This window comes from Centruroides vittatus, unplaced genomic scaffold, assembly GCF_030686945.1.
Source record: "Centruroides vittatus isolate TY-2023 unplaced genomic scaffold, ASM3068694v2 contig_458, whole genome shotgun sequence".
Classification (NCBI taxonomy): Eukaryota; Metazoa; Arthropoda; class Arachnida; order Scorpiones; family Buthidae; genus Centruroides; species Centruroides vittatus.
Window position 1 is genome coordinate 575,351 of NW_027122254.1, and position 18,055 is coordinate 593,405.

Below are 18,055 nucleotides of genomic sequence, written 5' to 3' on the forward strand. Positions count from 1 at the left end.
ATTCGGATGCACAATCGATAAAAAAAGTGTAAAAATAATCCACAGAGAGAAGGACAACTACTTACGAAAATTCAAAGAACACTTTGCAATAGTCAATAAAAGCAACACAATAAATCTAAACAACGGCATGGAGATAGACGTAGTGTGGGAGGAAATGGGAGGGGTTTAAGAAACACAAATAAACTGAAAGAAGGACAGTTAGAAATGCCTCGGGGGACGGTGACATCAACACCTCATAACAGAATGGTCTTAAAAAATGGTTGGTACTGATTAATATTAACAATAATACAATTTGAAATAATCTCTTGTAATAATTTGTGTTAAATTAATCTAAATAATGTAATAATTATAATAATTGTAATAACTCCTTATGACTAGTCCAAAAAAACTGTAATAATCTTTTATAACTTGTATATATATATATAAAAACCCAACTACAATAATCAATGTAACAAATGTATTCTCTACCAATTGTAGAAATGTAACACCTGATGAGGGGCGCAAAATAAACGGAAAAGATTGCACCCGAAATGCATAGTGAAATAAAGAATGATGTGAATAAAACCCAATAGTCTTTGTCTCTGATGAAATGCGGTACAGACGAAATAACTACGGTTAAACTAACTGTGAAGTTAAATCAATTAATTTTTTTGAAAAAAAAGGAAAATTTTTTCAAGGGAAATTGATACTTAAACAATATGGAGATATATACTTTTCTTGCTACTGTATTTTATTAATACAATAGCAAGTACAGTACATATCTATGTTAGTTATAAATAAAATATTTTTGACATATCTCAACAGAAATAGTTTGTCAATAGTTTCTGATTCCTGACTTTCTTTGACCAATAATATGCAAGCCAAACTCATAGCCAATTTAAGAAAGGCAGTTTTAGTTGCAACTATGGTACTGTATTGCAAGAGATGTTTCTCAACTACAGAGATGTTTTATGCTATCAAAATGTATTTGCTGAGTTTTGAATTTGTAATTGACACTTCAGTTTATAATTCGAGATGTAGAGGTTTTGGGGAAAATTATTTGAGATAAACATGGGAAATATATTGAATTTAGTTTGAAAATACAGGAGGAAAAATACATTTTGAAATGAAGAGGTTTTTGAGATAAACATGTTTGAGATAGACAGGTTTAACTGTATATAGAAAATAAATCAATTTATTATTACAATGATTATAAACGAGCTAATTTTGTTTTATGTAGATAAAAGTTAAATATTGTTTTATAAATATTTCAGGCAGAAACTGTGACAGAATCCAATCAAACCGATGACGACGAAGATCTGGAAGCACTTAGAGAAGCTGCACTTTTATCTAGGAAGAGGATTCAAAATAATGTTATTCAGGTACAATATAAAACTTTCTTGGTGTATATTAATATTAATGATTTATTAATGATATGAATTAATGAAATTACAATATATATATATAAAATTTTATTTCAGAATAATGTAACCAATAATGCCAGAGGAAATTCTCATTCCTATAAGCGTAGAATAAATAACTCATTTCATTCTCATAACAGAAATGGAAATCATAAGGTAAAATATTAGAGAAGTTTAAACTTCATTGCTTTTTCCTATTATCATATTTTAAGTAATTTTAAATTTAATATTTAAATACAAAACTATATGTTGAAATCTTTGTTTCTATCACATTTGGAATTTTCTTTAAAAAAAAATTGTGTTATTAAAATTCAAATTTTGGGTATATTAAAACATTTAATTAAGATTATTTTTTTCATATTTTTATGCATTTACTGTTCTGTGAAAGTTGTTTAATTTGGACTTGCATTACTGGTTTAGCAGTTGAAACAAGAAACAGTTATACAGTTAATTGTTGCTTTTACTATTTTAACAAAAAGTTATTTATTCATCTTGCTTCTTAAGTAACTTAGGGCTGGTTGCACAAGTTTTAATCTCAAGATTAAATGCACTTTAGTCCACTGAATTACCCTTGATATATTGCATGAGCGTAAATCTTTGATTAAACTGTCAAGTAAGTTAATTGAATTTGGGTGGTTAAAAATTGATTATGTAGATTAGCAAAGAAACAAGATGGGTGACCAGCTCCAATTCAAATGTGTATACATTTATTCAAACTATTTAAACAAAGTTTGTCAAAATATTTGTAGATCTTCAACATTATCATATCTTTCTTAAAAAAAAAAAAAAAAAACTGATAATGTTGTATAGTGATTGTAAGTTTCAAGAATTGATTTCGATTTAAGAAGCTTCAGGCTCATTTATTGTCAGAGTTAAGTCAATCTTGCTCTCTAATGTGAAATTATTAATTATTTTAATATATAAAGTTGCTCTCAGTGGGGTCATTAGAATCATGCTCTTGATAATGTGACTATGTAATAAAAACTTTTTTGTTAACTGTGTAAAAGCTATGTAATGAAACAGAAACTTGTGCAATGAGTGCAGCTTATTCTTTAGATTAGTAACAAGGTTAAATTTATTCCACAGATTGTCCCCAAGATTGACTTTGTGGCCAATTTTTAGCTTAAAACATAGCTCTTAGTTTTTTATTCAAATTTATTAAAAATAAATAAAAGAAACAAAGTCTAAACTAGTGATGGGATGATATTAAAGTTTTTTCTGATTCTGCCAAAACTCCTAATCCTAAATCCCAATTCAAAAGAATTGGGATTGGGAGTTTTTGGCAGAATAGGAAAAAATTTAGTTTCTAAAAATTAATGATTTACAATACGAACATGGTACATTCATTAATTAACAAACATCAAGCTGAAGAATGTATAATGATTGGGAAATCCAGAATCAATCATTCAAAAGAAACGTGAAAGTTTTCTATTTATAAATGGATATGCATCCTTTTATTGTCCACTACAAAATAAATTTGTAATCTTATTTTAGATAAAGTTAATATTGTAATGCTACCTTCAAAGAAATTACAACTAATTAATTTGCTTTTACTCAAAGAACTATCTCATCATCCCATGTTGGGTTGGCATCTTTGGAAACTGCTTCATTGGTGAATGCAATGACCACAGAGAGGGGAATATAAATGAGAAGATGCATTTTTTTCAAGCTTTTTGCAATGGGCATGTCTTGTAAATGATTTAACTTCATTGTATTTAATACTAAATGAAGTTTGGCAAATGAGTCGAACAAATATCATTGTCATGAGTTAACCAATTTTTAAATTTATTCACTCACCAAGAGTATCTAGACCGACTCGTCTTAAAAAATCAATTTTTACATTAAACAGTGCAAACAAGTATTTATACTTAGAATTGCGTGAATCTCATTTGAAAATTTAATATATTACAGCACATCTGTAATCATCATAGAAACTTTCATAATTATAATGAGAAAGTCGCTTTACCATTATAAGTAAACATACTAAATATTAAAAACAATTTTATATAATTTTGTTTACTTTTTTAAACTGTTTACTGACCTCTGGCCTTGATTTGAAACTCAATAGCTCGGTAGTTTGATCAATGTTAACTCGCTTATAATTAAAAAATTTTAAAATTTATGAAACAAAAATTAACGAAACTACTAAAAAAACTTAAAATAGATTTAAATTTGATTATTTTTTGTGTGAAACAACACTAATGCAATTTCTTTAGTTATGTCACAAAAGAAAAACAGAGTTGAAATTAATTTAAAAAATCAGAATTAAGGATTCAAAAAATGCAGGCAAAATTACTAAAAATACTAATTAAAATAAAAAGTAATAAAATAATAATTAATTAAAACTCTGACCTTTACACCAGAACAAAACTAAAAATAAAATCAAATTAATTAACACTCAAAAAACCTTAAAAGACCAGTAGTAAAAAACTTTAATGTGAAACAAACGCTTTTGACCATACTTTTGGTCTTCTTCAGGTTAAAAAACCAATGGTATTCGAACAAGTGAACAAAATAACGGAATTATTTTAAAAAATGGAACTGCAGAAACGGATTTTAAAATAATAAATGGTTAAGCACGTGCGTTACCATGGTGATGGAATGGTACATGTAATACAAGAAAAAGCGATATAAATACATATAAATACACCAAATAAGGGTAGGGGTGTGGTTTCTAACTGCTGGTGGGGGAGTTTTCATAGCAATACTTCCAAGTGTGACACATTGATGACATCATTAGAGTCAATACAGTTGATACGCAACTTGGCTTTGTAAATTTCAAGAGCCTCAAGGTTTCTAAGGTTTTCAACATGGTGTGACAGCTTGATCAGTTTGGCCTCATGTAAGTCAGCTCTTATGCCGGGGTTAGTGGCATACGTGGATAGGGTCACTGTCACACCGTGTTGAAACCTTAGAAACCTTTAGGCTCTTGAAATTTACAAAGCCAGGTTACATACCAACTGTATTAACTCTGATGTCATCAATGTGTCTCACACTTGGAAGTATTGCTATGAAGACTCCTTCACCAGCGGTTAGAAACCACACCCCTACCCTTATTTGGTGTATTTATATGTATTTATATCGGTTTTTCTTGTATTACGTGTACCATTCCATCACCATGGTAATGCATGTGCTTAATCGTTTGTTATTTTAAAATCCGTTTTTGCGGTTCCATTTTTTAAAATAATTTCGTTATTTTGTTCACTTGTTCGAATATCATTGGTTTTTTTTAAACCCGAAGAAGACCGAAAGTACGGTCGAAAGCATTTGTTTTACATTATAGTTTTTTACTACTGGTCTTTTAAGGTTTTTTGATTGTTAATTTATGAGGATACCAGTATTCCTGTAAGAAAATTGTTTAATCGAATTAATTAAAATTAAAATCAAATTGAAAATTAAAAGAATGTTTTTAAAAACCATTTAAAGGTTGTTTTGAAATTTTAAAATTGTAAATGAAATTAATTTTTAAATTTGCATTGTGTATGGAGACAGTAATACCTCACACAAACTTTGCTTTTAACATTTTGCTCTGAATATTCAGGGTGTAACAAAGGTGTGTAAAAAATTTGAGGGGTTGTAGAGGTGTTAATTTCAAGTAAAAAAACAGGGTCATTTTTTGATTTGATGCATTCATTTTGAGTTATAAGCAATTTAAAAATGTGACATCACTTCCTTTTTAGTGAAATGCGAACTATTCTGTTACACTCTTACACAGTGTAACAGAATAGTGTATATATAGATACTGAATACAGATTGCCTGTCAAACTGGCCAGATGGCAACCCTAAAGTCATCCTATCTCCCCTAAAATGGGGACAATTAGAGCATGGTTACTAGATTATCTAGTAACCGTCGTTAGTCTGCAATTACAGATGTCACCTTGTGTATTCTCTGCTTTCTTGACACAAAAGTTTCCAATAAACTAATATTAAATTGTTAATATTGAAATTTAAAAATTTTTAATCTTTGAGTGAAATAAACCATTAATTTTTGTATAAAATGTGGAAGAATCAGAAATTTTGATGAGATTTTCTTGATTCCAATACCCAGAAAATGTCCGATGGTTTTGATTCAGATTAATTGTCCTATCACTAGTCAAAACTTCTCTATATATATTATGGAAAAATCTCTTAAATTACAAATTCTTCATTTTTGGCATTCAAAAGTTGTACATAGAAAAATTAGCTGATTTTTTTTTTTTACCTATTACAACAAAATATGTAAATTTGGTTTAATAGAATGAAGATTTACTCATGTGGATCAAATTTTTCACTTCGCCTTCTGTGTTATATCGGTCTCTGTGGTGTATTTGTAATGATTTTCACACACCAAAAGTTGACTCTTTGTCAAATAAACCATCTAAAATAAAATGTAGGATGTGGCTATTTATACATACAGTATGTATATGCAATTGGCTATTTATACATATAGTATGTATATGCAATTGGCTATTTATACATATAGTATGCATGCACTATTATTACAATTAATATTTTGATATTAACTACACAATTATAAATAAATATAATTTTATTTATTAAAGTTTAGTTACAATGTTGTTCAATAAAGTAATCAATAAACTATGAAGTATCATTAAATCAGTGAAATATAGGTAATGAAATTTAAAGTAGATTGGTAAGTATACCAATGAAGTAAAATAAATATATTATTTTTTATTTTATTTTATTTTTTCTTTTTGTAAAAGGTGGTCTGCTTAGTCTTTTTCTTCAGAGACGTCCTTTGGATTTAATTTCAGTTTTGAATTTTAAGTTTTTATTTGATTGATTTGAACAGGGCTCGTTATTAGACTGAAGTTGTTCTTCAGGATCTTCTGGTTCAATTGTACTAAGCACACTACTCTCATGTTCAGAAAGAGAAATTCCATTTCTTGCATTGCTTTCTATTACTTTTAATTTCTCTACATATTTATTGAAGATTTGCATTTCATAATTAGACAAAATATCCGCAATATTTTTAGTTATCGCCAGTGTCATATTAAATTTTTCCCTATCCGATAATATTTTGTTGGGACATCAGTAAAAGTTTCATCTTCAATAAGATCATCGATGTCTACATTTACATCATCTGTATCCATACATAGTGCATTTTCAATTGAAATAATATATCTTGCATGAAAGCAAGTTTTTGAAAATATGTCCAAATTATTATATTTTCTTATCATAAGAATATGACGACATGGTGCACTAAAAGAATTCCAGAATGAACAATAACATGTTTTACCAATGTATTATAAAATTTTGATATTTTACTATCAAGCTTTTCCTCAATGCCATTATTTTTAATTCTTGTTTCGGACTCTAAAGTTTTAAATAATTTTACTGTCTATAAAATAATTTTATTTCTGTCTCTGTGAGCACTTCAGAACGTTCTTCCAGTATCTTATTTTGATATCACTATCCATAATTTTAAAAACTTTTTGTTTATTTTTGGCTAATTTGTTATTTATTCTTGAATCAATACAGTTTATGATCTCCTTGATACATAAATAAATTGTTGGCAAACTATGATATTTAGTATGTATGTATTGTTTAAGAGTCCAAAATGATTGTTCAATTCTGTTTGTTGTAGTGTTTCCCATTAATGGTAAATGTTTTCTAAAAGAATGTACCCACATTTCATTACAGCTATCCCATTTTTTAAGGAATTGTTCCTCAAGTGATACATATTTATCTTTTGTTCCTATAAAAACTTGTACAGATTTACAAATTTCCAAAAATTCTTTTTTTCTGCTCTTTATATTCTCTGTATAAATGCAAATACAAGCATTTCTTGAATTTATCCAATATTTTATGCTTCTCATCAATTTGGTAATTATACGCAGTAGAAACTAACCATTTAATATATTTAATAACATGAAATTTGCAAAGTAAAATGGTTGCACTGGAAAAAATGACTCATTGCTTTTATTTTGGTAAAATCTTTGTCAATTAAAAAAATGGACGGATTGGTCATATATATTTTTTGAAATTCATTCATACAATATATGAATGTCGAATATATTTCTTTAGGAATAAATGCTATAGCTGGAAATTTCGATTTGTCAGTTATACTAGAGTAATAACAAAATTCTAAAAGTTTATAATTTTAGCATTAAACCTGAAAGAAACATCTATTTGTATAACTGGGCACTGAGAATTATTATAATTTAGAACCATTTCTGAGGAGGCTATAAATAGTGATTCCACTTCTTCGGAATCCCAGGTGTTTCTTTAACCCGGGAAATTTTTCTTATCCCGGGAAATCCCACAAATTTCTTAAAAATTTTCTTTTTTCTTATTTTGTGTTAAGGTTGAGGAAATTTTGCAAATAGAAAGTATAGTTAACTCATAAACTGCCAGAATACATTTGTATTTATTAATTTTAAACCTACTTATTAGTTTTTTTTTAAATTTTTGCTTGTTATGGCACGTCACAAATGGTCAATAATCAATATGTAGCTTATTTGTGGCAGGACTCTCAAAATTCTTTACCAGTAATATCTGGAATAATTGTGCTTATGCTATCTTAATTTTTAACCATGCCCAGTAGCTTCAATAACTGCGTAATGCCAAGTTGTGCAAATTCGGCAAGGATACAAATGTGTATGAAGTCTGCAAGTATGAAGTTTTTCTTCATAAACCTGATTATTAAAGACAAACGAACTGCTGAATTATTGGGCTATGCTGTTTCTATTAAAGCTAGAGAACAAAAAAAAGTACTACAATCTTGTAAACGAACTAGAAATCTTTCAGGATACAGCTGAAAAACGCATAATATTTGTCTTCTCTTAAATGCATTAAACAGGATTCCAATCACATCAATTGAATCAGAAAAGGCATTCTCGGTAGCAAGACTTTTCATTACTAAAATAAGAATTAGATTGAGTTATCAGAGTATTTGACCATCTTTGCTTTTTAAATCTTATAAAAATTTACAATATTTTATTTAAAAAAACAAAAATTACCTTCTAAGTTAGAAGTTTAATCTAAGTTCATTTTTTTTAAATTTCCAACTCAATTCAAAGGCATTTTTCTTGTTGTATGCAGTTTCCAGCAAACTTTAATAAATTTTTCTATTTGTGAACATTTCTATGTAATTCAAAGGTAATTTTTAATATATATCTTACATACCATTATTAATATGATTTTGGAGGTTACAGAACATATTAAATTACTTTAAAAAATGAAAAATAATTATATTATTTGATTTAATGATATTTTGTATATCTTAAAAATAATTAATTTTGTCCCAGGATCCTGGGAAACAGTTCACTTTTATCCCGGGAAAAGCAAGACCGGGAAATGAGAAACCTAGTACACATCATCATTTTCTTCAATTTCTACTAAAATTCCATTAAATTACTTTGGTCTGTTTCTGTACTTGTAGGAAAAAGTTTTTTTTTGCAAATTTTGAATGTCCTTTCATATAAACTTTTTCCACTTTTCTTATTCAAAACACTTGCAATCATTCCATCTTTGGCACTAGATAATAACAAATCCGTTGCTGTATCATAGTCATTTTCATTCATTTTTTGCCTTGTCGTAATATCCATATTCTTCTTTTCTGATTGTATGATTATAATTAAATAACATTTTTGTTAGTGTCCATTTTTCATTTTTACCTCTATAAAAATTTATTTGTGATGGACAACTCTTGTAATAGTAATATTGATTTGGAAGTTTTCCCTGACATTTTGAAATTTGCTTAATACTATGACAACATTTCTATAAAACTTGTTTTTGAGATCGAGTTCTAATGACAAATGGATGATAATGTTCTCTGCAAAATGCATTAACAGATATTGATAATTGTTCATAGTCATTGAATTTTTGGCCATCATTTAAATTATGTTCATTAATGTTGTTTTCATTAACATCAGACATTTGTTCTGTCATCTGAAATTAAGGTTAGAATATTTAAAATATAATTATAAATAAAAATTCACTTGCTAATACCTTTTCAATATTTTCAAGATCTATATTTTCAGTTGACACAAACAAACAACCAGGGTTGGCATGATTTAAAAAAAAATGTTTTAAAACATGGTTTTTTTGGGGGAAATAAAACACTGGGATCTACAAGTAGTAAAATATAAAAATAAATTAGAAAAACTTCAGTGTAAGACTCAAGAATGTACAGAATGTTTTATTTAATATAAAATACAGCATTTTTAAGTGTTTCTTTATGAAATGGCATTTTTAAGATTTTCATGTACAAAACCAAAACAGGATTGACAACAGTGGCTTCTTCAGTTTGAAGAATTTCTTATTTTTAGAAATGTATAATGCTCAGTTGTGTTGTTTAGGTGAATGAAAACTTTAACCTCTTTAATGTTGATATCTTGAGCCAGTAAGTTTAAAATATGAGCAGAGCATCCATAAGTGACAATATCTAAATTTTCTGTCATTGCTAATGTTTCTCTCATTTTTTCATATTGCTTGTATTGTCACTTACCATGCTTCTTACTTTATAGCCATACTTTCGATTGCATTTTTTATTGCTGCAGTTGCAATAATTTTTAAGTGGTTTGATGTGTGCCTTTCTGTGCTTGTATCAACTGAGTCAATCAAATGAACAGTTCTATTAGGATCAGTCATACAGACACAAAACACTGGTTCATTATGGATATTACTCCACCCATCAATAGCCATACAGACTGTAATATCATTTAACTCATCAGTTGATTCATTCTCAATGGAATTGTGTACATTGTCCAGCAAGGGTCTCCCAATTTCCTTTTTGTGTGGAGGGTCATATCCAGGTTGCAACATCTGACAAAATTTTATAAATTTGGGGTGTTCTACACAAGTAAAGGCTGAATTGGTGGCCTATATAAATTTTGGGCATTGGAGATTCAATTGCATTTTTTGATTAGTTGACGTTTTCACAATAAATGAATCAATGCGTTTCAATTTTACTTTGCTTTGGGATGCAGTGCCAGTGCCAGTGCCAGTGCCACTAGTGGAGCCAGAAGTGGTGGCAGAGTGCTTCCCACTCGACTCAGGCTCCTGACTTTCTGACTCCTGCTAATCTAAATAATAAATATAGAAACAATAAATTAATTACTGATTAGGTATATGTTTTTAAAATTACTACTGCATACAGACGTGTGAAAATTATTAGACTCAAGTCAGACAAGTGCAATATAAAATAATACATTTTAGGTTAAGAACCAAAAATAATACACTTTATGCATGAGTCTAATAATTTACACACTTCTGTATGTTCAGTTCACAATGATTACAATATATAATTGTATACTATTGACTTTAGTTTTCGAGGCCTAATTAATTTCCGCTCGAAAAATTTTTAATCTATTGATTTTTTTTATATTAAATAATTATTTCCATGTAAATGCAAATCTGACAGCCGAAATAATTGCTGGGGATAAATACCCTCAAAAAACGAGTTTTTATAGAAAAACTATATGAAAAATTTAAAATAACCAAAAAATGCTTTTATTTGATAAATATAGCTGCAGGGATTGTTATTCTTTCATTTGACAGGCGTGAAAATTCACACCTGCAGTCTACATTGTTTACAAACTGGTTGACAGTATAACACAAAATTTCTGATTTTTATGCTATTAAAATAGGGAAGAAACTGAAAAAAGGTATATATAAAAAATTCTACTGAATAAAAAACAAAAAAACACCTGCTGATGTCATAAAAATCATCCAATAGTATTTTTTAAAAATTTTATCGAAGTCAAAACGGTCCTATAAAAGTTTAGAACGATTTAATTAATTTGATTTAAAAAACTCTCATAAAAAACAATGAGGCAATTAATATGCTAATTAATAAAACGTTATAAAAAACTTTTGCGGCAAAAGTAATTAATAAAATTTTCATAGGTCATAGATAACGATGTATATGTACTAGCCCATACATTTTTGGAAAAGGACTGTTTTTTTCGTAACGCTATGTAAACTGCCTGAGAGGGCAGAACTATGTAACTCAGGCGAAGAACTTAAGAATATCTATATAGGTAGAAATTGAATTATGACCCAGGTAAAACTTTATAGCAAGCTATAGAAAAAATTAAAACTTATAATGGTTCAAAATACTCACCCAGCTGTTGCAATTCCTGTATATCATTCTGTAGGTGGTTATCTTCAATATGTTTTCTTTTACGAATGACTAATCCAGCCATTTCTTTCCTACATATTTTTCATTGCACCCTATATGCCGGTTTTCCTAGATTTCCACAAATTAGTTTGTACTGGTTCCAGATATTATCAAGCCTTCTTCAATTCCTATACTCATTTTTTAGTTAACAAGTAACAACAATAATAATAATGTCTTTTACCATCCAAGTAATATTACAATACATTAGCTGTATTGCTAACAGTCCTGGCATGTGGTCAGGAAATCTCTTAATGATAAAAGTCGGCGTGTCACGCGATTTTATGACCCATGACAGTGAAAAAATTTCCCATCCCCACCTTCATATTTAGCTCACAAGTCAGAAAAAGTTTATTTACTAAATTTATGTAATAAAACATTTTTTTAAAAATTTAAAACATTGTTTTAAAACAGTATTTTATAACATAATATAAAACTGTTTTAAAACAAAAGAAAACAAAGGTTTCTAAATAAAACGTGTATTATTGTTTTATTTCAAAAAAAAAACATAAATTTGCCAACCCTGCAAACAACTATGGCATAATAAACGATTCACTTAACATAACTTGGATATCCACATGACTTAACTCTTACCAAGCTACTACACCTACAGAATGAATATTATTGCATGGCAAACGGCACTCATAGTTACTTTATTGTCACCAGTGGAGAAGTCCATTTTAATACAATACTATAGGGGTGTCAAGTTTAGCTGAATGGGTGGTTTAGGCATTGCTAACTTGTATATATACTATAATTATGTATAAAAAGCCAGTTGCATATAACATACTGTATGTTTAAATAGTCAATCGAGTATACATACTGTATGTATAAATAGCCACTTTGTAAAATGTATTTAAGATAGAGTGACAAATTAGTTTTTGAAACAAAATATTTTAATCTTGAATATTTTACATATGCGATTCTTGATTTATTACAGAGAAACTTAGAACGTTCCAATCTCATTGTCATCAATCCAGTGCCAATAGTAACACCAACAAATGACAATAATTCAATAATTCCAACATCAAAGCTCTTGATATCAAAGAACATGAAAAATGTGATGATCAGTGATGATGATTCATCATCTCCAAAGATGGTTTATTCTAAATCCAAAGGTAAAAGTTTAATCATCATTTTAATATTGATATGAAAATATTTTTAATATGTTATATTGATTAATTTATTTTTGTTTAACAGGTTATAATAGATTCAGTAGATTTGAATCAGAATCCTATTCTGATAGTGATTCAGACAGCAGTGACTACAGAAATGATAGAAGTGATGATTTTATATGCTCAGATGAAAAGGAGATTCTTCGAGAAAGTGATTTTTCATCTGTTGAAATAAAAAAACAACACACAGATTTGTTTTGTTCAAGTGTTGTTTCTAATTCGGCTGGAGAGTTGGAAGATGATCTTAAATTGGCATCTTGTGATGACAAACTACACACTGACATTTCTGCTGAAAGAAATGATGATAATATTGTAGTGATAAATTCACCTGACAAACACAAAACAGAAATTGTGGAGGAACAATTAGTAATCAGTGATGAAAAAGAAATTAGTTCATGTAAACTTAGTGATGATTTGAAACCATCCACTGAGAACATTTGTAGTGATATATACAAGGGAGAACATATAAATAACCAGGAACGTTTATCAAAAACTGTGCATAAAGATGATTGTGACAGTGAAAAAGTAGTGGATCATAGAAAAGAGAAAGGAAGTGATTCTGACTCATTAAAAAATCATTGGGATAAAACATCAGAAAGGAAGGAGATTTCATTTAACAGTTCAAAAAATGATTCATTTCAATCGAAGTATCTTGGATGGGATTTACGGATGCAACTGAATTGCAATAACAAGTCTCGCTCTCCTTCAGTCAATTCTTTGTCTAGTAGAAGCCATAAAAGTTTAAGTCGAAGTAGAAGTCCAAGTCCTGTATTGAAATCAGTACTAAGTGTTGTGAAGCAAGTACCAGAAAGAAAATCAAGATCTGAAAGAAGTAGAAGCAAGAAAGATCAATCAATCATATCTAGGCGAAGAAGGGATACTCATAAATCGCAGAGAGATGTTTTCTGTGTGATATCTCCAAGAAGAAGTGAAAAAAATAGTGATGACACCAAAAAGTGTGGTAGGTTGTTTCAAAATAATTATGTACCAGTATGTTATGTGTAAATTTTTTAAATTATTGCATGACTACATATACTTTTCCACAATCAAACAAGTATACACTCATGTCGTCTGTTTAAGTGATTGTAATCTGTTATTTAAAACTGAGAATTTGTTAAAAGGTGACAAATTAGATTGAGTTTTCAAGTTTTGATTATAAAAATATGATGATTGTTCAAGCATTTATCAATTTTTATACTATACACAACAATTTTTTAAAAATTTGTTACATACTCTTAAATACTTGTTATCTGAATGATTGTATACTATATAATTTACTTGTTATTGGGCTTTAGGAATAGTAAAATATTGTTAAATTGAGGATTCATCAAAGAAATTACTTTAATAGGTGAATTATTAGCAACTGAAATAACAAAACTTTTGTTTTCTGTCTATAAGCAATTACTCATATTAGATTTTTCTTCATCAATAATCAATTTATTAAAGTGAAAATTATAAGAAAAAAAATAGAATTACTTTTTGAAATCACTAAAGAATTGTAGCATAAGGGATTTTTTTCAGAATCAGAAACACACATCTTTAGCACTAGAATGATGTAACGTCACTACTCCATGCACCAAAACTTTTATATGTATACTGTGGTACCTCATACTTCAAATGACTTAATTTAAATGCAAAATTCAACAAAAATTTGTCATTAAGTTGGATCGATGCTTTGAAATTTGAACTGCATGCACAGTGATATAAAGTGCTTAAAGTATAAATGCAATCTATTCTCTGTTTAAGTCATCTGGCTCTTGTTCTTGCATTATGCTAGTATGTTTTTAGTACTTTTTTGCTTTATTTTTGGTGTTTGGTTATATATACTGTATTGTGTGTTGTTCATCAATTTTTAACCATTTTTTCCTACAGTTTTTCTTTGTCAACAGCTGTTGGGCAGCTGTATGTTTTGTAGCATAGCTAATTAATATTCTAAATTAAAATAATTTTTTGTTTTTATTATTTCTAAATATCCATATAAATATTTAACAATACAATTCACATTGCAGCATCACACTCCAGCAAATTGGAAGTGCCTCCAGACTATATCATGTATATAGTCTGGAGGCATGATTGTGCCACACATTTTCTAATTTTTTTAAACAAGAAAGTAATTTTCTAGAGCATTAATCAGATGTTTGAGAGGTACAAAATAATCACAAATTGATTTTATCGAAATAATATCATTAAATGCGGATAGTAAAAGGATTTCTTTAAATGAATCCTCATATTTTTAAGGAATAAATTTTTTATGAAGTATTAAACATTAATTGTTCAATATAGAAAATTGTATAATGTATTTTTAAAATCATAATATATTTATGTAAATTGTTAAAATTTAATCAAAATGTCTAAATTGTCATTAATATGTTGTATGTTGATCTGTCTCTCCGATCATCAAACTTGTAGCATCATCTACTGAAGAAGCAAGAAAATTACCCATCTACATGAGATTAGGAGTCTCCGTTAAGAATATACATAAGAGCTCGAAAAGAAATAGCAGTTCTTCACCGTCCGAAGATCGTCACAAGGAGAAAAGGATCAAAGTTATCAAATGCTCTACTTCCGACTGCGAGAAACAGAGGAGGGTCACCTTTTCCCGCTCTGATGACGACCGATGCCACAGCAAACACCACAAAGAAAATTCCGTCACTGAACACAAGAAAAAGTCGTCTGAGAAGAAATCAGGGAGAAAAGAAAAAAGATCTCACTTGCACAGGAAACGGTGAGAATCAGGTAAATTTTCAATTGAAAAACAAATCTAGTGATTATTTTTATGTACTTACTGTATGTCTGTTATATTGATGTAAATTTATGCAAGAAAAGCTGTCCTGTCTGTATATAGAATTGTACATATCTTCAGCTAAATTGTATAGAATATTTATTATACTATATACACTAAATATTTTTCTAAGTACTAGAAATTGTAATATTTGTATATGTATGTACATTATTATGAGAGAAATGTGTGTGTATATATATAAAGAAATTTAGTGAGATCTATGCAACAAACATTTTTAACATCGATTTATTTTTGAAAGATTTTTTTTTCAATATCGTGATGTATGTTTTTAAAGTTGTTTACTGTTTTTACATTTAGTATTTTTCTAGATTGAAATTAACAATATTTGTATTCGTGTTTTATTGATAATTTTTTTTGTATTTGTAAGAAAAACTATAGCGTAGAAGCACTGCAGATGTTTGTCTTTGAAACACTGTGATTTATAAAAACGTTTCACTTGAACTAATCTTGACATTGACATTTTCTGATATTAATTTATACTTTTGAGTTTTTACAAAAGTAATAGTTTCACTTATGCTTTTTCCATAAACAATAAAAGAAAAATAATAAACCCTTTTCTCATCGGTTATTGTTGAAATTTCTATCCGATTTTCTTGAAAAACAAATCATTACTTTTGTAATTTGGATACGTTTCAATTTTTGGAAGCTGGTTTTACCAATAAAGTTCAAATTACAATTGCTTTAATTTGCTTCTTGTTCAGATTTGTCCAATGTTAGTCCGTAATAAGTAATTTTTATGTAAATTTTCAGTTTAAAATATGTAAGAATAGCTGACTAAAGCGATTTGCTGGTAAATTTACAATTTAATACAAAGGGGAATATTTGACTGACTGATTTATAAATATTCAAATTTTTTTAAATTTATGGTGTAATAGATATCAAGCATTAAACATTTATCACTACACATCTTGGACATATTAAATGATAATTATTTTTGTCAGTCTACAAAAAGGAATATTGATTCTAAGCCGTAATGAATCAATATTTGCTTTTTGAGATGAATCACTGTACTAATTTTAATTTAATTGAGCTAAACTTAAATATATGTTACAATCTTTACATTTTACCAATATTTTGTATCATAAAATAGTTATTTTTCTTTGTTTAAAGTTTTTTATATGATTGTTAAGTGACGTTTGCATCGTTTATTATTCTATATAAAAATCTTCTGCATTCTTTTTTTTTTTTTTTTTTTTTAATTTATCATAATTGACTTGACAAATATCTAAAATGTAGATGAAATATTTTCAATATTTTGACTAATAATAATTCAGACATTCCTCTCTCTAGAAGTACAGTAGAGCATTGATTATCCGACTTAATTGGGGACTGGGGTTGGTTGGATAACTGAAAAGTCGGATAACCGAAAAGTATGAAAAAATACATTATTAGTATAGTGTATTAGGCCTGGTTTAAATACTAGCCTCCCTTTTATGGTCGAGCCAGTGCTGCTAGCTAAAACATGCAAAAATTTAACAAAAATAATATTAAAATAGCCAAGACAACCAAATATTGTAGCGCCACATCACTAGTGGACATTTGAATTTGCCGACTAGAACGCGGTCAGTTAATCGGGGGTCGGATAATCGATGCTCTACTGTATATAACTTATAATAAGAATAAATTAATTTATCTAATTATAAAATATATTACTTAATAAATATAGTCTTTGATTAAATACATAGAAATTATATTTAAAATTTTGTTAGTTTAGACCAGGGGTCACCAAAGTGGTCAATATCGACCCCAGGAGTCGATAAAACATTATTTGAGGGTCAATGAACAGACTAAAACTTACAAATTTTGAACCAAATATTGCTAATTTTGCTAAGGATCATCAATCTTATCTGTCTCATTGATTGTCAATTACAAAAATTATCATTAACATATACAGTATACAATAAATGTAAAATTAAAAAATATATATTAAAATAGTAGGAGGTTTTTTGTTTGCTTGTAATACCAACTTTTTGGTGGGGCTCAATGTGAGGTTTCGAAAAGTTATAGGGGGTTGATGATCAAAAAAGTTTGGCGACCCCTGGTTTAGACCATACAGTTGTTGTTGGTATCCATGGGGTGATTGGTTTCGGGATCCTCACAAATGCACATAACCTATACATGTTTTCCCATATACTTTAAATTATCTCTAGATTACTTATAACACTTAATACAATGGTGTGAAAATAGCTGTTACACTGTGTTGTTTAGGAAATAATGATAAGGGGAAAAGTCTGTGTTTAGTACACACACAACTGTCATAGGGGTAACTACCTAGTACACGTCAGCAACCATGTAACGTTTTCTTTCTTTTGAGAATTACAAATCACTTTTGTTTAATGACCTGTCTGAGAAATATGTAGAATGAAACAGAATATTTAACATACAAGCAAATTCAAGTTTTGTTTTTAACTTTTGTAGTTTTCCTCTGAATATTTTAGATTTGTGGTTGGTTGAATTTGTGTATATAGAAGACAGTTTAAACTCGATTCCCACGAGTTGAGTTCCTTGTTAAGATGAGTCAAATTTCGGTGACACGACTACGTCACCAATAATT

At 28.5% G+C, this 18,055-nt stretch overlaps 1 protein-coding gene across 2 annotated transcripts in view; it reads left to right on the forward strand.

Annotated features, from left to right (window-relative positions):
* Window positions 1–16,181, forward strand: part of LOC136977391 (putative leucine-rich repeat-containing protein DDB_G0290503) — a 100,867-nt gene extending 84,686 nt beyond the window's left edge. For both annotated transcript variants that reach the window (XM_067272851.1, XM_067272852.1), the window contains exons 3-7: window positions 1,254–1,361; window positions 1,461–1,556; window positions 12,464–12,641; window positions 12,724–13,659; window positions 15,108–16,181. In XM_067272851.1, the coding sequence (XP_067128952.1) occupies window positions 1,254–1,361; window positions 1,461–1,556; window positions 12,464–12,641; window positions 12,724–13,659; window positions 15,108–15,427 (1,638 nt within the window). In that variant the 3' untranslated portion in view covers window positions 15,428–16,181. The remainder of the gene's footprint in view (window positions 1–1,253; window positions 1,362–1,460; window positions 1,557–12,463; window positions 12,642–12,723; window positions 13,660–15,107) is intronic.
* The last annotated feature ends 1,874 nt before the right edge of the window (window positions 16,182–18,055 follow it).